At 36.8% G+C, this 22721-nt stretch overlaps 1 protein-coding gene across 4 annotated transcripts in view; it reads right to left on the reverse strand.

Annotated features, from left to right (window-relative positions):
- The window catches only part of Mp (collagen XV/XVIII-type protein multiplexin), a 739732-nt gene that overhangs the window by 16824 nt on the left and 700187 nt on the right, over positions 1–22721 (reverse strand). The window contains exons 21-28 of one of the 4 annotated variants that reach the window (XM_083143959.1): positions 20307–20480; positions 15138–15276; positions 12541–12615; positions 10651–10772; positions 5048–5140; positions 4552–4671; positions 2578–2592; positions 1702–1896 (exon numbers count right to left, since the gene is read on the reverse strand). In XM_083143959.1, the coding sequence (XP_083000085.1) occupies positions 1702–1896; positions 2578–2592; positions 4552–4671; positions 5048–5140; positions 10651–10772; positions 12541–12615; positions 15138–15276; positions 20307–20480 (933 nt within the window). The remainder of the gene's footprint in view (positions 1–1701; positions 1897–2577; positions 2593–4551; positions 4672–5047; positions 5141–10650; positions 10773–12540; positions 12616–15137; positions 15277–20306; positions 20481–22721) is intronic. The other 3 variants (XM_083143962.1, XM_083143961.1, XM_083143960.1) reach the window with 3 other exon arrangements.

The raw sequence follows: 22721 nt of genomic DNA on the forward strand, positions 1-22721 counted from the left end.
CAGAATACAAAAGGCATAGGGTTGATCCATGGTGGAGACACAAGCTTTCAATAAGTTATTCTCTTATTGCTGTAGACTGAAGATTGCTATGCACTAAAAATCAGCAAAATACGTATGCTACAAAACGATCAAGAATACATGAAAAATAAAAATGAGTTAACAAGTGAAAAGGAATGTAATTATCCACAGCACTTGAAATGGAAATTGTTTGATGGGGATGCTTGTTCCTTGTTTGAGACTAACTGAGGGGATGTGTTAGTAAGAATAGACAAACTTAATGTTAGTGAGTTAGTAGAGCTGAGTGAGAGGTTGAATGATAGGTTCACTGAACCACATGGAGCAAGGTGGCCAGAAGTAGAAGCAAAGATACCAGAATGTGAAAGAACTTTGAATTCAGTACAAGCCCTAGACAAGTACACAGAATAAATAAATGATCTGATGAAGTATATCTGTTTGTTTGCCTGGTGTCTGTATTTAACAGCTGTAGCAGCAGTGTGGAAAGATTATTTCTCATAAGTTGAACCCTGGATGACTGACTACCTTTTAGTTTATATTGACTAGCTTTGGCAGTGTGTATACCTTGATAATTTTGGCTCGAGATAGCCAGAAACTATATCAGCACTGAATTTAACACTAGTTTTGTAGACTTTTAAGAACATCACTGTCAGTGGTATAGAGGGTTGCCCCCGCAACCACCGAGGTGTTGCAATCATTATGGTTGAACTGTAATTTTTATCAAAATAAAAATGAATGTCAACAACAAAAAACTGTTTCTATGCTTGTAACAATAGTAGACCACAAGAGAAATAACTTTACAATACAAGCAATGAGTACATACAAGCAAAATTATAGATCCTGAAATTTTATATGATCCCAGAAATTCAGCAGATAGTTCCACTTTTAAAAAATCGATTATGAAACAGGTGTGGATCACCAATGGCACAATTAGAACTAGAAATTGTTTGAGGTGAGCACTGAATAGAAAGACCCAATCTTATTTTTTATTGTCATTGAACTTAGAATATGCAGCTCTATGGTACAAGTCAACTGGAACCACAAATAACTCTACAGCTCCGTTGTTTATTATTATTATTATTATTATTTAATATGTGGGAGGTGCTTGACTCCAGTGGCATACCCAAGGAGGGGTTGGTGTGGGTTATAAACCCCCCCTTTGGCCCAGTATTCCTAAAAAAAAAGAACGTCAAAGGTAGAAAAAGATGATGAAATGAGGGATGGCTACCAGAAAAAAGTGTACATAACCCCCTCCCTTTTGAAAATCCTGGGCACGCCACTGCCAGTAACATATAATAATGTGATGCCTGCAGTAATAAGCAGGGGCTTACTAGTTCAGTCAAAGGAGCCTGGGCAACTTGACACATGGATCACCTCTGAAATCCCAAATTAACTTCTTCTCCCAGGCCATCAATATGAAAGAAAATCTCTCATCTCATACCTTTATAGCTACACCATTTGTTGTAAACTTATGTAAATTGTCTACAGATATGAATCCTGTAGGAAGATTTAGTTGCTCAGCCAGTCAATCTCTTACTGCTACACAATAAAAATCAAACTTGGTAATTCATGAACTTTTACCTCTAATACATAGAATTCTCGATATTTTTTTCACTATGGGGCCCCCCTTACTGTATGTATTGGTAACAGCAATGGGTACACATGTAGATAATCCTTATAGCTTACCTTTATGTTTACAACTGGCAAGTCTCTGTCTTTGTAACGAACAATGGAGTCCAGGTTTTGAACTCTGGAAGAAAGGAATGCACGGAATGTTCCTCTGAGATTAGCTCTTCTTGCTTGACGATAGCAGGCATAGTCAGCACCTCGGACACCATGCATGTCACCCGTATATGGTTCATTCAAAGCTGCCATTCTTAACTGAAATATGAGTGTTAAGCACACATTATACATACTCTAATGTCAAGTACGAAAATGCAAAATAAGGTACAGTAAAATCTCATTAATCCAGACCCTGATAAGCCGGACTTCGCTTAATACGGACAGGAAAAAAAAAACAGAATGCAAGTTTTAAATGTGGCTAGAAGTCAACAATTGCATTCATTGTACGTACTGCATTGTATCTACAGTATTGCTTTACATTTTACTGTACTGTATAGTGTATTTAGGCCTATCCCCTTTAAATACACCATAATAAATGTGTTTGTTGCTATAAATGGAGTCTTAATGCACTTAATACTGTTCATTTAGGTTATTTCAGTTAATCCGGACTTTCGTTAAACCGGTCAACTTATCCGTCCCATTAGTTCAGATTAACGAGGTTTTACTGTATATTTAATGTTGTAAAGCTACAAAATAGAAAATACACATATAACGCAAAACCAGCCAAAGGTAAAAGCTTAATGCGTCTTCATCAGGTTGTCATAGAAACTAATTTGTTCAGCATAGTTATAGTTATATATAAAAAAATTACGAACTAGAACATTTCCTTTGGTTGTAATTTTCTGCAGTTTGAAAGTAGTTTAACATGTACAAAACAAAATCATTTTAACCTTTGTTCACGAAAGTTAAAACATACAATGTAATAATGCAAATACTTACCATAACTGGGAATGACTTGTAAGCAGAGAAGGAAATGAAATTACAATGGTGAATTAATTTTGTCTATTAGTACTACCATTACACATGAAGCAACATACAAGATTAAAAATATAATTTCTGATGTGAAATATAAGGGGAAAGAAAATTCATTGTAATGAATGTCAAAGTTTCAACATCAAAATAGTAAACAACAACACAGGGTGGGCCAAAAGTGCAGAACCACCCATATGAAAGACAAATGACACGCACAGCCCATTTGCTGGTGAGAGGAAAAACCATCCAGGCAATGCTACCATGGACCCCACTCCACGACTTTATATGTAAGTTGTAATAGGGGTTTAATATTTTCTTTTATGGAGTTGTTTAAAGGTTGCTTCATAATTAGGATCTATCTGGAGTCCATGGCGAGACCATCTTGGTAGCATGATCTAGATGCCAGACATGGGCGTCGCCAGAAATTTTCCTAGGGGGGTCGAATTGAAGACGTTGAGGACACACGCTCACCTCAAAAATATTGTGATTCAGACCAGTGGAATATGTATCAAGGAGGAGATCATTTTTAAATTATTGCATTATCGGTATTTTAAATTGTTGTTGTTGTTATAGTAATAATAATAATAATAATAATAATAATAATTACTACTAGTAGTAGTAGTAGTAGTAGCAGCAGCAGCAGTAGTAGTTGTAGTTTAGTTTATTTTAGCGTCCAATAAGTTTATTATATGATAATAATAATATAGTACTTGTTACAACCCTGTTTACATAATAGTTACTTCTAACATTAGTAGCAGTAGCAGCAGCAAACACAGTAGTATATGAAGCTTCGGAATGTGTGAAAGTTACAAATTAGCAGTTTCAGTGTTGCAAATTATGAAACTTTTGTACCAAATTCGATATCTCAAGACCATTTTTAAACAATGACGCAAAATATGGCGAAACAAAGTGCTTCGTTTATAAATTGCCATAAATTGAAAAAAATAGATCGAAATTTCCAGGGGGGTCGACTGACCCCCTCTGCCAATATCTCATTAAGCTTGCTATAAGCTTTTTTCCACATACTATAGACTTGCAGCAACTTTGAATCAAGAAACTAGGAATTCTATATGGTGAATCCTGTGAAGTTTCTCCTCCCCGTAAAGGAATCGAAAATAGGAATTGTAGCTTTCCTGGCGACGTGATTCGAACAAGTATTCTCGGGTTACCAGCCAGGTTAAATTCAAGTTTGCTTCCAATGTTTCAAGGGCATACATTACTCTCATCTTCAGGGAATGTAGAAATGGACACCAGTGTAGGTTAATATACATGACTATAATATGGCGGAGTTTGGACTCTGTCTTCCTATTGGCTCACTCTGCATCCTGGTATTCTCATTGGCTGGTGTCTTGTTTTTACAGAGGAGTGAGTTCCAGGCATGACTGAGCTGGAGTCCCACGTGCCTGTTGAGATTGGTGCTTTCCCGTGCTTTCCTTCACCCGCCGGTCCCAGTAACCAGCACATTTGGCTATTATTTTGGTGTCCGTGAAAAATGTCCCATTTTGTTGTTTTAAAAACCTGGTCACCTTAGTGTTGGGACATTTGGTTACTGTGTGTCAGCCTGTTTGTCTTTTATAAGGGTTGTCCCACACTTCCGACCCACCCTGCACACACCAGTATGTTTACATTAATTAAATGTTTAAATTGATGAATATTTTAATATGAAATGTTTACAAACTTTGTAACAATCTTCATACTTACAAAGCATCAAGGCTCATATGACTTGATTACAACTTACGTTTTTCATTTCGTGCTACACATGAACCAGTTACCACTATTATTGCTTCTGTTACCAAATGTATTGAACGTTTGACTCACGGCCTTGCTATTGAAGGTTTCATTCTTCTTCTTTTCTTTCCTTTTTTTTATTCATCTATTTCATTTAACCACCATGAAAAGAGATAGAAAAATATGACACTAAATAAGCAAATACTGACTTACCCTTGGACCTTCAATGCTGTTGATCAGATTGGATGCCTCCAGTGGCAGTTTAACTGGTGCTGGAGGTTCTGTGGTGGTGGTTGGTGGTGCCTGAGTTGTTATGTGAAGCAGAGAACCCAGCTGGAAAGAGGAAAAGGATCACTACTCTCGGTATTCAAGATAAAATGCAAAATTCTGGAAAAGATGAATTGAGGTAAGTCAAACACATTAAAAATTCTCATAATAATTTTCAAAAACTGATGGTGCAAAGTTGTCACAAAGTTAAATGAGTTAAATTTTAGATAGTGTTTGATGTGCAAATATTATCATCTTAAAACTACTGCACATGTGTAAAATGTACATATGAACATATTAGATAATTTGGCAAGTTTTTCATTAAGTTCCTAACAATAGCAATTTTCTCCTGAATGCACAATGATGCTACATCAACACATCATATCATTATGTTTACGTAAAGTTACAGAGCTAAAATAATAATAATAACAACACTGCTTACCGCTATATACTGCCATCCCTGCTTAACTCTTACTAACAGGGCTTCTTCATCAATTATGTAAGCTATAGTTCCAACTGGACTTACTGTTGACATCTGAAATGAAGAAATTCAAGTAACTTGACATTTATTTCTGTTAAAAGAAAACATCACAATGTGAACAAAACATGTTATGCTTTATTAAAAAGCTGAGTAGCATTACATTAATTTATAAACCACCATGTCTCTGTAATATGTTGTTAAATATTGTGTGAATCAGTCATAAATACAAGGGTCGTTCAAGGTTGACCGGGACTTTTATTTCTGCAGAGGAAATAGGTAGCAGAAGAAACACCAAACTATGTCAGTTTTTCAAAGTATTCTCCGTGCGCGCTGAGGCACCGTTGCCATCGTTCTGGCAGCTCCCGAATTCCTTTGGCTTAGAAAGAACTTGGTTGTTGTCGTAGCCACTGGAGGACATCGCTCCGCAGTGCTTCGTCTGTCGTGAATTTCTTCCCTCCCAGATGGTCTTTAAGGGGTGCAAACAAATGATAATCACTGGGGGCTAAATCCGGACTGTTGGGGGGATGAGGCAGAACTTCCCAGCGCATGTCGGCCAGAGTTGTTGTTGTCACATTGGCCGTGTGAGGGCGGGCATTGTCATGGAGAAGAATGACATTTCCAGACAACATCCCAGGTCTTCTCTTGTGGACTTTCGTACAGCACCACTCAACAATGTGGAGTAATACTGGGCATTAATCGTGCTCCCTTTGTCCAGAAAATCCACATGGATAACGCCCTTCATGTCCCAGAAGACACTTGCCATGATCTTTGCAGCGGACGGCTGCATTTTGCTTTTCTTGGGGGGCGGGGAACCTTTATGCCGCCACTCCATGCTGCGTCTTTTGGTCTCTGGGGTTGAATTGTGCAACCATGTTTCATCACACGTGATGATAGATTGCAACAATTCATCACCTTCTGCTCGAAACCGATTCAGAAGCTGTTCACAGACCATCCTGCGTGTCCACTTCTGATCGAATGTCAGCTGGCGGGGAACCCACCTTGCACAGATTTTGCGGAAGCGTAAGTGGTCGTGAATGATTGTCTCAACACTCCCGACACTGATATTCACCTCGGCAGCAATATCCCGCACTGTTACTTGCCGGTTCTCAAGAATCATTTGCTCAACACGTGCAATATTCACTGGTGTGTCTGCAGTAGGGCGAATGTGTCCATGCGCTTCATTTGTCACCAGCTCCCGTCCTTCGCAAAACTGCTCACACCATTCGTACACTCTTGTCCACGACATCGTTTGTTCACCATACTGTGCTTGCAATCGTCTGAAAATCTCAGCTGGTTTCACTTTCTCCTTCACGAAAAATTTGATTACACACCGCTGCTCCACAGCCACAGACACACTGCTTGCCACCATGTTCGCTGCAACTGCTGCGCATGCGCGAAATACGTCATGCCGGTCGCTAGTTACTCGCGAAGGAATACATTACGTCACCCGCACGTTTCATCATGATCCGGCTATTCATCGATTTTTTACGTACGAAAATCCCGGTTAACCTTGAACGACCCTTGTAAATGACTCTAGATAACACTGCCTCTAGATAACATTATCTCAAACCTAATTCTGCTCTAAACCTAACAGAGAGATTGCATGGGACCTCAGGCTCCGACTCCTTGGGGCTTGGGGGGGCTCGAGCCCCCAATGTTAACGATGTGGGGGCAGAGCCCCGAAATAATTTTGCTTAAGAGGGTCTAATGTATTATTTTGCTTCTCTTGTAAAGTTTACTCTGAATTGTGCCACATAAACTTAACTTTAAATACACATTTGATATGTTCTAGACCATCAACTTTGGGGGGCTGACACTGCTAAACCACCAACTTTGGGGGGGGGGGGGGGCTATGACCAGAGACAGCAAAACACATGACTTATTACTATATACTAAGTATGTAATTATGAGTATTGTTAAAATTTTTACTAAAAAGAGTTTCAAAAAACGAAGTGCATGAACTAGGGTAGTTCGGGCTACAAATGGCTCTCAAATGACATTCAGAACAAGATCACTGATATATTAGGGAGATCTGTTTTGCGCTCCGTGGTAGCAGATATTAAAAGTCGGGAATATTTTGCTATTATGGTTGACGAAACTTGTGACATATCCATCCATGGACAATTAATATTCTGCATTCGAACTGTGAATAAAAATTTGGATATTTTTTAGGAATTCATGGTCTTTTATGAGATTCCGAACACTGAAGCCAAAACTTAAAAAAGGGAGAGTGAGTTATTCATTAATTTATTTCAGTGATCAGAGCCCCCTCAATAATTTTGCACAGCTGCACAGCTGCATGGGACTATGTAGCGTTTTTATTGTTCGCTTTGTAGAAGAAAATAAACTTCTTTGTAGCTGATCAGTGGTGATTTATTCATGTTGAATTATTGTGCTTTTAACCACTGTTTTTTCTTTCTATCCATACCTAGTTTCGGAGATGGGTTTTGTCTCCATCCTGAGGGTTGTGTATTTGTCTAGGCATTCATTTGTCAACAATTCCAGAACACAGGATGCGATTAGATTAGATTTATTTTATCCATTTCACATGTTTGCATTTACATGCTGTGATGAACATGTCAATCAATTTGTGTTCACATTATAATATATTAAAACAATGAAATACAATAATATAATATAGCATCTCCGATGGTGCAGTGGTTGCATCGTCACCTTGTAATCAAGGGGTCGCAGGTTCGATACCCGGTGAAGGAACATGGTGGTTCAGATTCCACTTTAAACTGTAGGTCCAGTTCTGATTAGCCTTGATGTGCACAAAGTGGACATAAAAACACCATCTCAATCAATCAACCAATCAATAATATAATATAGGGAGTTGATACAATGAAATGATGCCTTAGCCTGTTTCAGTTCAATGCTGAAAGGTGTGTACTCATTTTAGTGATACAGTCTATTATATTATAGTAAAATCAGTAAATTATGTTGAGGTTACAATATAAAGAGAATATACTAAGAATTGCACTCAAATTGCATAACAGATGTGAGACGTGAGATGGCATCCAATCTATTGTGGGTCTATGTTGGTACAGTGGGATCCATGAGTATTACTGTGCAAATTGTCTATCACAAACATTTGTGCACTTTATTTGACCCAATAAGAGCTTCAAGAATTAAAAGAAAACTCAAAACAAGCTGTTGACAACTTCTGCACCATCATACATAAAAATCCATTGCTTAAAAACACAAAGGATGTAAGAGAAAATTCATATTGTTATTTTGTGTGAATTACTCTTATGACAAATATTAAAAATATATATATTTTTTATTATATAACGTAGCATATATCAACGAAGGAGACTCATGTTGGTGTAAGTAATTCACTTTTACCTTATATTTTTATTTACTTTATATAATAAAAATATATATTTTTTAATATTTGTAAGACAAAAATTAATGAAAATAGTCGAACAATTTTCCAAACAATACTAGTGGATCCCACTGTACTATAATTACATTTTTTCTTGCACTTACATGAATCATTGAACCTCCAATCCATCAATACACTTGAGGGTTGATGGATTGGAGATTGATAAACTTATTCACTGAGTAAAAGCAATGTAGGATTTATTTTTTTAATTTGGCTATTGGTTCAATAGTTTTCATATGATATGGTAACTTATTATATAGGTGGGATTTTGGACCTTTCAAACAGTGATGTGTTATGAGTTGGAGCTACAAGATTGGAGTTATTCTTCCATGTTGTAGTAATGTACTTCTTTGTTGCATTAGGAGAAACATTCAAATAAATGTTTGGGGAAGGTGTTGACTGAATGGTTAGTGTAAGGTGTGATACAAACCTAGTGCCTGGGTGAATTATTTTATCAAGAGGCCAAGGCTCCACCTTGTCTAGTGGTCTGGGGAAGACCTGTTTTTGGGTGTAAGATACCAGGGAGGATTATCTCTTGTGCAGTCTTGGCATACCATGTCAGAGAAGTTTGGAATTCACACTTGAAGCAATTTGAAAATTTACATTTGAATCTTCTTCAGAAATACTTTTCTGAAATATTATCTCCTTAATATCAACAAGAGAATAGAATGTAAGATCAAGTCCCAAGTGTTCAATAAAGGAACTTTTACATTCAAGCATACTTGTATGTAATACAAAACAAAGCATGCAATGATGCAGGACTGAGCTGAAACAGATTCATTAGTGCAGTGGAATCCATGAGTATTGCCATTCAAATTGTCCATCACCATGCTCATGCACTTCATTTGACCCAATAAGAGCTTCAAGAATTAAAAGAAAATTCAAAACAAGCTGTTGACAACTTCTGCATCAGTATACATAAAAATCAATCGCTTAAAAAGACATAGAATGTAAGAGAAAAATTAATTAAAATAGTCATGGACAATTTGCCGAGCAATACTAGTGGATCCCACTGTACCAGTGCCAGAACATATCGGTTGGTCTTTAATCACCGATACTAGCTGATAGTTTTTCACAGTCTGGAAATCTTAATGGGTCCACAAAAATGCATGCAGCACTTTGCCAAATCTAAATACCCTGGAAATTATGCAAAATGCATAAATTTCCTCATATTTTCAACAATATTGTCATCAATTGTCTCATGTGAAATTATGAACATTTTAAATAGAAACTCTGGTAGATTGCTATAGTTCGAATGAAAATCTGTTATACTAAAATTTATAAATATACAGAACAATCTTGAATTGAATCGGTCACATGAACAAAATTGTATAAAAAAGAATGACAGAAACAGCAAAACAATCATCCATGTTGCTTTCTTTTCTAATTTTTTTTCTCAAACACTAAGTTCCACGGTGCAGAAAACTGTTTCATCTGTTCATAAAATGTTGTCACTACTATAGTCTAAAAGCAAAAAGCAATTTTTCTGCAATTTAATGTCTCTCTTGTCTCTGTCAGTAAGTTGTTTACAAGTTGTTCATAATCGTAACTTGGTGGGGGCAAGAGGGGGCAGTTGCCCCACCCCTCAAAAAAAATCATGTTACTAAATTTAAAAATTAAGGATACTTTTCTTAACCTCCTGAGACCTGAGTAGCCAAGTATATTTTATGATTTCGAAAATGTGAGTTACTTAGCAAAATAGTTCTGGACTTTTTACGGGATGGAAAACTTGTTGATCCTGGCTCCCGAAGTCCCAAGTTTGATTCTGCCTCCAAAAGTTAAGTCCCAAGTTTGATTATTTTCTGCCCCCATAAGTTAAGTCTCAAGTTTGATTCTGCCCCAAAAGTTAAGTCCCAAGTTTTATTTTGTCCCTCTAAAGTTAGGCCCAAGTTATGCCCATGAAGTTGTTCATGTGACTGTTTCCATTGTTATAATTTTCAAGTATTGGCATGGGTATTATTGGGAGTCTGTAAGAATATCAGCCATGGTTCAAAGTGGTATTAATTAAAATATATCATTACAGATGGTAGTAGTTGGATTGGTATCAAAAAATAAAATCAACGCTTTACATCCATTTCGATTTTACATCAGATCAGCGCAATATTAATGCTGGTAAATTTTCATATGCATTAATCCCTAATGCATAGCCAGCGTTACATCAATAATGATTAGTTACCTTAATCATAGCTTCAGTATTCTGAAATGTGACGGCTCCAGGAACAATTTTGGTTGTTTCTGCTTCCACAGTAGGCATGGTTCGTCCTGGGGGGCCTGGTGGACCTGGGGGTCCTGGGGGACCTCAAAGAAAGGAGCATGCAATCAATAAAATTCTGTGTATGGATTCTGAACAAATATCACAGTGATTTAAAAATATATATATATATATTTATTGTAGAAATGGACACAACAATGAAGTTTCTTATGAACTTTATATCACAAGACATAACACTCAAATATAACTTGGTTGTGACATAAGTTATTTATGGCACACAAGAGAAATTGAAAGTCAAATCAAATAAAACCCAAATTTATCTAAAGACAAACACCTACTTCAAATTTACATGTGTATAGAAATACATCTAAATTAATCTGACTAGAATGTTTTTTGATCACCACATTTATTATTATAAAGAAAATCCATCGATAACCATAGGCGTAGCTACGGGGTTTGCAGGGTGTGCCTAGGCACACCCAAATGAGCTGCTTTATCAAAGAGAATTAAAGACAGATATTTCAATAAGAGAGAAAATAAGCGGCATCTTTCTTTTTCCAGGACAAAATTATTAAAAGTAGAGATTATTCGAAATATTGAACTCGCTGAGTTTATCCCCGAATCCCACCCCCCTTCCTCAATATTGGTCTAAAACTTACCTATATTTGTGGAAATAGGTTCTTTTCTTTACTGAACGCTCGAAATTAAAAACTGATATAATACAGGGATACAATATGTATAATGTATAACTATAACAACAATGTCACCGTAACATATTTGAGAAAGAAGAGAGAAAGAAGATATTTACTGTATTCTACTCTGTACTACAGTGCTTTTCTTCTATACTTGTCACAAGCTGCATGTGTGAGAGAGAGCTTTCTCCAAGCTTACCCAAGTTAAAACTAAATTAAGACGAACTCAGATGCAGGCAGTGGCGTGCCCAAGGGGGGGTTGGTGGGGGTTATAACCCCCCCCTTTTGGTCCAGTATTCCTAAAAAAAAGAACATCAAAGGTAGGAAAAGATGGCAAAATGAGAGCTGACTACCAGAAAAAGTGTACTTAACCCCTCCCTTTCTAAAATCCTGGGCACGCCACTGGATGCAGGATAGATTGGAAGCCCTGCTCTTGCTATTTGTGGAACAGAAAAAGCTTCGTCTATTGATGTAAATGAAGTTATTGATGAGTTTAAGAACATTGTACCTTTTGACAGACGTCTCTTGCTATAGATGACGTGTATTTTGATAAATTTGTTTGTAACAGTTATGAACATTTTCTTGTGTGTGTAATTTCTATGCAATTTGATTTTTTTTCTACTACATATATTCAGAAACTTTCAACACTGTCATTTAGTGAATTTATATTCCTTTACAAACATCAGTGCAGTTAAAGAGCCAAGTGATTGTGTTGCAAAACATGCTATTAAAAAGGTACAAGACCTCATTTTTCTTTCTTTGTGCACACCCAAATATAAAGTTCTAGCTATGCCTATGTCGATAACCCTACAACGTATGCAGTAGAATTATGCTTATTTTAAACTAAAATGTTTTTAAATCAATTTAAAGCATAAATGTCGAAAGAAATACACACAAAGCTATGTGCATGCAAGCAAAAATTTAGATCCTATTTAAGTATGACAACATTTAAATGCATTCAGAAGTTTTAAAAATGTTCAATATTATGTGAATAATTTTTGGAACAAATGAGAAGTTCTTGTGAAATGTACTTTCAAATAAAATGCTAACCACAAATATTACCCAATGAAAATTGAAGTTTCTGCAAGTTACATCAAAAAATTCTGAAAAACTGAATTTTCACAATTAGTACATGTTTCTCTAGTCTATCCACCTTTTTTACCTAAAGCTTCCTGCACTTCTTTCAGTGTTTTAAGTTCTTTAAGTGCCTTAAGCTGCTCCAAACTGCTTGATGATCCTTCAGATGGTAGCACAAAAACACAACAATAAAAATACTTAATATTACATTTTTAAATAGGCAAGCACTTAAAACACAGTTTGTTCGAAAAGCAAATATTATGCAACAAAATATAATGGTAGATTATGATATACCTACATCCAGCGGCGGCTCTAAGGGGAGAGCCGCTGTGCCATGGCTCTACCCTCAGAAAAAGAAATAGCACTTACTTTACCAAAATATAGTTAAATTAATACATTTACGAACGAGGAGATTCAAATATTGTAAGCGTTCGAGTTTACGGCCGCCGCATCCTCAGCTGTTCTCTCACTTGCTCTGGGCCAGCATAGTCTGGCCTGTGCGCAGAGGCATGCGCGGAGGCATGAAAAAGTCTCCGCAGTTAACGAGCGAGGAGGTGGGGTGGTAGCCCAGTGACAGCCGTAAGACAACCAGCCGTGCCAGCTCGAGTCGTGGCACAACGCGAGAGCTTTCGCATTGTGTTGACATAGTTGAAAACTTCACAGAGAAGTGACTAATCCTGACCGATTTGTAATACTCGTTGGAGAAGTAATTCGCGAGAAAGATCCTTTCCTGTATATTTGGCAAGAACGAACGTAATATCTTCCCCAAATTTATATAACCATTTAGATATATGCATCTAAAGAGCCATCCAGGCTCTATTGTTATCGATTTCTTCCTTAAGAAAAGATATATCCCTTGCTCTCATGCACACAGACACTCATGTGATGCAACTGATGTTGACAACATTGAAGACATTTACTGTACAAAAGAATTGCCTAAACATGAAAGAGAATTTGCATCACCAGGGGATTTTTTACTTTAATATTTGTAAAAAATCACACGGAAAATCTATCAGTATAAGAATTTCACTTGGAGATATAATTCAATTTCTTGCATTGAATTCTAAAAATTGTAGATCTACAGTTCATTTAGCAGATAATCATATTTCAGTTGTTAGTAACACTGATCATTGATGTACCGTCTGCTGTGCTGGGGTTGCAAATTATAAACAAAGCAAGGTGAGAATACCGTGATCGACTCTGTGTCTCTAATTGTTCAGTGTTTTTCTTTTTAGTGAAGCGAAAGTGTCCGATGGTGTGTGAAACACAGTTTTTCAAGGTACTATGCGATTTTAAATTAAAAGTTAAACAACTTGGCTGTCTCACGCCAGATTTAAACATCAATTCTATTTAAAAATATCAAAAAAAATGGTAAAGGTGACAGGCATCGAAATTTTAATAGTTGCATTTATTTCCTAGAAACTCTGGCCGACCTCCGCACAGCATGTTACGATGCCAGGGATTGCGGGTTCGAATCTTGGCCTGGGCATCGGTGTTCTTTGTGAGTGTTCACTCATCCTTATCTTCGCGATTAGCCAAAAGTAGTACGAATGCGAAGTAAAATAAACCAATCTTAGGACCTCTGAATTTTTGTCTGCAATTTTAGGAAACAAAGTTCCATTAAAATTACCTCTTTCATTAGATTTCTATGACATATGCTAGCGAAAAATTTTCGATTTCTTGATCACGTTGCCACTACCCATAATACTAGCTGCCAGCCGCCACTGCCTACATCATGTGTAAAATTATATTTGTATGTACCAATAACATACTAGCAAAAACATCCACATACGCTGAAGATGTAGTTCAATTCTGCACAAATTATATCATGCAAACATTAAAACCACGTAAATATTTTAGTAAATATTTTTGTAACTGGGAATTTTGAGTGAAAAGGTTACTCAGAACAGAAGTATAGAGGCAGAAATTTTCAGACAGTCTGCCTGGGACAGTATAGATTGGACTACATTCACAATGTACTCAAATCTATTGATAAATTATGTTTGATACGAGAAATTATAATGTTTGAATTAGTGGTACATTTCCAAACAAAACCAAAACGAATGGTACATTACCAAAACAAAATTCACAGAATTCCATGTTTGTCAACATAATTTTTTTCTGATTTCGATATTTCTAATACCTCTAATGTTCAACGTGTCACCAGTGGTATATGAATTTGAACACTGAATTTCAGACTAATTAATATAAATGTAGAATTACACTCACATGATTTAACAACACATCAAACATAAAGATCATTGCAAGTTCAAATTGATATGAATGATCAAATCTGTTGTATGTAATGGCATCTCAATTTTTCTGAACTTTTCTCAGCAATACCAAAAGGCACGTTTCTTATCACTAAGATTAACATGCACTACACTGATGAATATTCTTCTGTAGCAGTTTATAATGACCTGTGAAAAAAAAATAATATAATTTCCAGCACCAATAATTCCCAGAAGCCATGGAATTTTTGAAAATGTGCTGTGGATACAAGAAAGAATTTTTTTACAATCAGCAAGGAAAAAATTAATAAAACATTTTCATAATACCTAGGAGTCAAGGTTTGAATTCTGGCCAAAACCACTAAAGGTTATATAAATACATGTTCCATTCCTAAAAAAATATGTAAACCAAAAAAAATTAACATCTTCACACAGACATGCTGCCACTTACCATGACGGGGTGGAATTAACGATTCCCTTCCATAATCATAAGTCCTCCCTGTTGGGGACCCAGGAGGACCTGGTGGCCCTGCAGGTCCCATCTCACCTTTCTCGCCCATTAAAGATATGCCTGGTGGACCAGCTGGACCCTATAAACATGACAAGAATTGATGTTTTGTACTTGACGTATCATGTTGAAAAAGGATATGAAAGTATCAAATGAAAAGATTGGTCCAGAACATGGGAAACACAAGTATTTTTTTTTTTTTAGAGGATTGGTTAAGTTTTTGCTACAAAATTTAATTAGTGGTGGTAGTAGTAGCATATTCAATGATAAGAATAACATAATTGGTTACTTTTATTATAAACTAATTGTAATAAATTCATCAATAATACTATTACAATACTTCTCTATACAGGGGGTTTCTGTGACCTTGATTCAAACTGACAGGGTGTATTGAGAACTGACCCAAGTACCAACATGAGATATGGAACCCCAGTTCGGAAATGTGCCATTAAAAAGTTATAAGCCAAACTAGTTGCGGCTGCTTATGACAGTGTTAAGATAACAAAGATGCAGCTTGTAGATTCAATACAGAAGTTACTGCAGTGTATTGTAACACTATGACGAAAACGATACAGTATACCCTGTCTCAGGTAGAGCAAGGCCGTGCATAGCATCAGAGAAGCGGGAGAGATAGATTAGCCAGAGCGAAGCACTACACACTGCTCGAAGGCTGGTAACTGCAGTCGCTTCCCCCCCACCCCCTCGATGCAATTATGTCCCTCTCATGTGTTCATTGGTGGAGCTGTCTCGCTTTATGCCCCCACGTCTAACTGTGGCAGCTGACACAAATTTGGCCGGACAATATTATAAAAACTAAAGTTCTGTAATCTAAATTACATTAAAATAAACAAATCCATGCACTGCGAACCAAACTTCAACCTCACCACCTAACCTAACCTGCTCTAGAGATAGCTGGGACAAGAGTATAGTTGTTCAAAGTGGTGGCCCCCAGCATCGATGTAGGCATGATAGCAACACAAGAAACTCTGTTACATCTGTTCTAACATCCGTGGAGTCGCTCGCCTGATCTGTTCTCCCCACTTTCTACCGGTGACAACTCTTTTGAAATGACTCTTCTTTCCCTCGATTGTGGATAGCACAAGGAGGCCCTGTTTCTTGGCCAGCTTGTTCACCTGATCTGACCCCACTCGATTTTTTTCTTATGGGGTCATGTCAAAAGTGTTGTCTATGAGACAGCAGTAGACATTGAAGAGGACCTGGTGGCAAGAATCCTTGCTGCCCGTGATATCGTCAGAACGACTCCAGGGATGATAGGGCAGATGTGACAAAGCTCCTTGCGATGCTGTCGTGCCTGCATCGATGTTGGAGGCCACCATTTTGAGCAATTATTGTAACGTTCTCATCATAAATTGCTACAACACACTCTAGTAATGTCTGTATTGAATCTACAAGCTGCATCTTCAGTTGTCTTATTATACTGTCATAGGCTGGCCCGACTAGTTTGGCTTATACGAAGCGTATTCATAAAGTAAGTACTGTTTGCAAATATTGCCGCTGTAGCGATGCAGTCGCGACCGTGTGAGTTCTCGCTGACGTCCTTCATCCATTAGTTAGCCACAGGCACGCATGGAAGCAGGTCATGCTTTTTCTTCGTAGTTTTCTGAAGGTTTGAAATGTTCAAGAAAATCAATCAGCCCGCCGACTGTGAAGTCCTGTCTGTGATTTGTTTTCTCAATGCAAGAATGGTTGAATTCTTGCCTACAGGACAGACCCCCCTGCAACAAAGATGCCTGCTGTGACACATTAATCCGGCTGCGTCGTGCAATTGAAAACAAAAGATGCGGAATGCTTAGGGAAGGCATTGTGTTGCTTCACGACAATGCTCGTCCGCATACGGCCCAACAAACTCAAAATTTCATCATGTCATTTGGCTGGGAACAATTTGTTCATTTGCCAACAGCCCTGACTTGGCACCAAGTGACTACCATCTCTTTCTTCATCTGAAGAAGAAGTTTCTTGCTGTTCAGCATTTCGACGAGGATGACGACGTCGAAGCAGCAGTGCATGGATGGCTTTCGTCACAGGCAGGAACATTCTTTGATGATGGGATACAAAAACTAGTGCCACGCTACGACAAATGCTTGAAACTTGTGGAAACTATGTAGAAAAGTAGTTTAATGTCTGTAGAATGCAATGCAAATAAAAAAAGCTACGAAACTATTTTACTTTATTTTTTACACCCTTTCGGTACTTGCTTTCCGAATACGCCTCGTAACTTTCAATGATGTGTTTCCAGACCAAAATTCCTTATCTCATATTAGTACGTGGGTCTAGTCTCCAACCACCCTGCCAGTTTGAATAAGGGTCATGGAAACACCCTATACATTACATATTGTATCTACTTCATGATGATTGGTTATACTTTTAGCCACCATTCATGTCCTTTTCTTCTTATGCATACCAATATTTCACAGACTTGGCCTGGCTCGGTCTTCAGGGCAGTATATTGTGTTATATAGTCATATGTAGGAAATCCCACAACACAGAATGTGTCTGGGGAAAGCAGACAATATGCTCTGACTACGGGATGCAAGCTGGTTTGAGTCTTCTGCAGGAACCCTAACTACTCTCCTGAGATTTCAGCCTGTGTATGGGACCCACCATCATGAAGAAATTTAGTAGCTACGAACGAGTAGCATAACCCAGTCATGAAAACCTACAACGGTTGGAGGTTTGTCATGCTGACCACATGTCACCCTATAACCTGTTTGATGATCGCCCATCTCTACGGAGGCATGTGGGACTGAGGCCGGTAGTTGGTAGGTAGCCCTTGGCCCTCAAGGCAAGTTGCATCACAAATTGTTGTTGTGTAAATATTAAATTACATAAATTGTCAACAAAGAGAGTTCAATTGTACAGAAAATGGAATTATACTATTTATATTATCATGTACGAAGTATTCACTATATGTTATTATTGTGCCTAAATGATCATTAATTGGTTCTGTATATATATTGCATTCTTCCATGTTGTATAAGTTACATATTTACTTTTACATTTTATTTTTACACTAAAAAATTTTCTTCGCTTATTATTGTCCTCGCCTTAAATATTGCATGTAATTTCACTCCCATAGTGTGTGTGTATTCTTCCTTTATTTGGATTTGCTTCATGTAGAAGTTCTTCAAATCATTGCTGTAATTCTTGTCTATAATTGTATTAATATTTTATTAGTGTATTTGGATTTCCTTCATGTAGTAGTTTTTAAAATCATTACTGTAATCCTTGTCTAAAATTGTATTAATATTTTATTACTGTATGTATTGTTATATGATGATTTCCATACCTATGGACATGGGTCAACAGAAATAAAGAATATGAATATTATTATTAATGCTCGGGAAGAACGGTTGCCAACATTCCATCCAGTTTAACAGTGAGAGTTCAAAATGGCATATAAATTGAAATGAAGCTAGTTAAGAAAACAGAATGCCTGGGACAATTATTTAGCTGTGGATGAGGTCCCACCTTCTCCAATATACTGAGCAAACAGACCTACTTTGATGGCAAGAAGGCAAATGGAAATGTGATTGGCCAAGGTTACACCACATCAGAGTTGGATAGAATTGAAACTTGGAGTGACTCAATATTATTTGTGCATTCTCCACAAAATTATTAACTTGACTACTCTGTTGAACGTATCTAATGTCAACATTGTGAAACCTTGACCATCCAAAATAATCCTCCCTGACTTTGTTTTCTTCACTAATTTCATATTTTCTTCCATTTTGTACTCTTTTAATGCCATCAAATCAGGTGTGCCTATCAAGATAATAGACTAAGTACCAGTGTGTAATTCAAGAGTAAAAAATATGGTCTGTGTGAGATGCATGTCTAGTTTTGATCTACTCAGAGGTTGCAACACCGCTTACAGATTCTATTTAAGCATTGAATATTACAGAAACTTAAAAGTGAATTTGTAACATCTTAGTGCACGAGGGCCACTATTTATATTTTGAGCCTTGGCAACACTGATTGAAGTTAGGCACGATTTGACGTTTGCACGGAATCGTCTGGCATTATTGACCATAACGTACTTCAAATGTTTTGTCAATAGCTTCATTTGTGTTGTTTATGTTGCCTTGGAGATTGCGCGACAACAATAAAATGGAATTAACTCGTGAACATTTTCGTGCGATGATTTTTTACGATTTTCGACGTGGATTATCAAGACAAGAGTGCATCGATCAACTTACTTCCACATTTGGCGATGAAGCCCCATCCTTTGCCACTGTGAAACGCTGGTATAACGAATTTAATCGTGGCTGCCATTCGCTCACCGACGAGATTCGCAGATTGTAACAGGTGACGAATCATGGATATATGCATATGAGCCGGAACGTAAACAGAAGTCGACTGTATGGGTGTTTCAGGATGAACCCAATCCAACAAAAGTTGTTTGCGCTCGAAGCACATCGAAACAAATGGTCGCCTGTTTTTTCGGGAAAACTGGTCATGTGGCAACTGTGCCTTTAGAGGAATGTAGAACGGTCAACTCTGAATGGTAGACAACAATTTGTTTGCCAGAGGTCTTCGGTCAAATACGGAAAACAAACAAACGCTGTCGGATCATTCTTCATCAAGACAATGCCAGCTGTCACACATCTCGTCTAACAACCGACTTTATGAAAAGTCAAAAAATCGAATTGATGGGTCATCCACCATACAGTCCTGATTTGGAACCCAATGACTTCTTCTTGTTCCCGAATGTCAAGAATAAATTGCGTGGACAACGATTTTCGTCGGCGGAAGATGCCGTTGATGCATTCAAAAACCATACTATGGAGGTGTCTCAAGAAGATTGGAAAAACTGCTTTGACAAATGGTTCGAACAAATGCAAAAGTGTATTGACCATAAAGGAGAATACTTCAAAAAACAATAAAGCAGTTTTCAATGCCAAATTCCTGTTTTTTCATTGTTAGGCTCAAAATATAAATAGTGACCCTTGTATCAGTATTTGGCGTAATCCTTTAAACTTCCTTTAATATATGAAATAATATTAAAAATTCCACTACATTCATATTGTGCTTTAACTCTAATCCAAATTAATAGTATATTTACAAATTAAAAAAAGATGTAACTTCACTTACAGGATGCCCTGGTGGACCGGGTGGCCCAGGCATTGGAATGTAAATGGGTCCACGGGTAGAATCATCATCATGCCTAAATCCCCCTGCAGGTGGGCCTGGGGGACCTGGTGGTCCCATGGGCCCAGATCCACCACGATCACCTTTAATTCCAGCATCGCCCTTATCTCCTTTGATCTAAATTAATTATAATGAAATATAGTAGCACATAACACTAAAGCATTGCTTGTTTTCAGCAAACACATTCTTAGCACTAGACTGACATGATATATTACTGACAATAAGGTTTCAATACAATATTTACCAACAATGATAACATGAAAACTTACGTTAAAATATTCTATTATATGCCATTAACAATTTATATGAGGATAAGACAGATGACAACCTTAGATTTTGTCATAACATTTTTGCTTATAGGATTGCAAAAATTTGCTGTATTTCAGTGTAAATTAATTTCAGATCAACACATATTTTCATATGCTCTGGAAGAGTCGCATAACCACAGAAAAAAATAATTGGGTGCATGTGTAGTCAGTCACTTATGAACCACAGCCAAAGTCTTTCCACCCATCTGCCTGGGAAGTGATGCCATCCTCCCCTCCATTTGTAAACTCGATGTCATGGTGATACTGAATTTTCATTTCCTGGAGAATTTCTATAGGTTATAGGTAGAGGCACATATTTTTGGTAAATAAAAAAGCAAAATTTTGGCACGAAAACAGACAATTTCGGGTTCAAAAGAGGTAAATAAAAGAAAGTTTCGGTTTTACAGCGGTGAAAAGTCGGATCAAAACTGGTATATAAAATGACATTTTGGTCTTAAAATTGTGAATATAATCCTAAATTTGATTTAAAAACTGCACTTATTACACAAAATAAACATATCCCTTCTAATAGGACATTTATGTAGTTACCATTGTATTAATTTTATTCCTGTATAAAGGGGTCCATTTTTGCTTCTCAAATATCTACAGCAGAATTAATCATAACTCACAGGATAATTCAAGCTTCAGAAAGTATCGCATTGGTAAATAAACTCTAAGTTTCGTGTTTAAGTGCATTTCACATTATTTCATGACAAAACAGGGTAGGAAAATGCACCTCACACTTTTCAGAAACATGAAAAATTAACATTACAATGAGTTATTTAGCATTTCGTGTTTTCAGCAAAAACAAAATATGCATGCCTCTAGTTATAGGGTTCCGAAGGGGCACAAGCAAAACTACTGCCCTTACTGGTGTGTAGTGGCCTTCTGATGCTCAGTTGATCAGTTTTGCAGCCTTTAGGACACTTTGTAATATAATACCTGATACCTAACATAAATCTTTGCTGGGAATACAGTCTGTCCAATTTTTTCTCGGGCTTCTTAAGCTTCTTATTTGACTCAACCTTCTATAACTAAAATTAAGGATTTACTCTTTCAGAAAATATTTGAAAATTGTAGACATAATTAAAGAGAATAAACTTGATTATTAGATAACTGCTATTCATATTCTTAATTTCAAAAACATGAAAACTGTAGAGAACAAGATTTTCCAGAATTAATTCATCAAGACAATGACATTATAGAGTGAAAATTTCTGTTCAATACACTTATTTAAATTTAAATGATATACTACAATGTACAGTATTCTTCTTTAAAATAGAGGTTATATATTCACCATAACAGATGCAAAAAAACAAAAACATATCAAATAAAGTTCAACATATCCCTTGAGCACACTATAATAATTTAATGTATAATATAATATAATATAATAATACAGTGGAACCTCAATTTTACATTTCTCAGCTTAACTTAAAATGCAGGGAAAAGGTAAAATACAGGAATATTTGATAGTATTTTGTAAGGATGGGCCGATATGAAATTTTGCTCGATGCTGATAAAGTACCGATATAAAATACCGGTAACCGATATTCTACCGATACGATATAAAATCAGAAATGATCCTTGAAGAACCTGAAAAGTTCATTGACCTCCTTAATAAATGTGCGTTTCAAGGTGACTGCAGTGCAAATGAAATTGGATATTTAGACATTTACTTGTTTAGAAAGTAGGGCATGGAGATTATCCATAAAAATTGCAACAAAATGGCAGAATTTTGCACTAAATTATCAGATATTTATTGATATATCAGATCGTTAAAATAATCGGTAATTTCACCGATAAACCGATATGCCTATATTGGCTGATATCTATAGAGTACCGATTAATCGGTCCCATCCCTAGTATTTTACTTTATTGGGACCATGAATATTGAATGTATAATGTGTGAAAATGTAAAACTCGAAATCGTAAAATCAAGAATCTGAGTTACTATGTTTTAGACAAGTATTTATACAATTATACAATTGTTGTTTTCAATATTATAAATATCACACGTCTCATATATTAAGTTACACATCCCAAGTGC

This window comes from Lepisma saccharinum, chromosome 22 (assembly GCF_977018435.1).
Source record: "Lepisma saccharinum chromosome 22, izLepSacc3.1, whole genome shotgun sequence".
Classification (NCBI taxonomy): Eukaryota; Metazoa; Arthropoda; class Insecta; order Zygentoma; family Lepismatidae; genus Lepisma; species Lepisma saccharinum.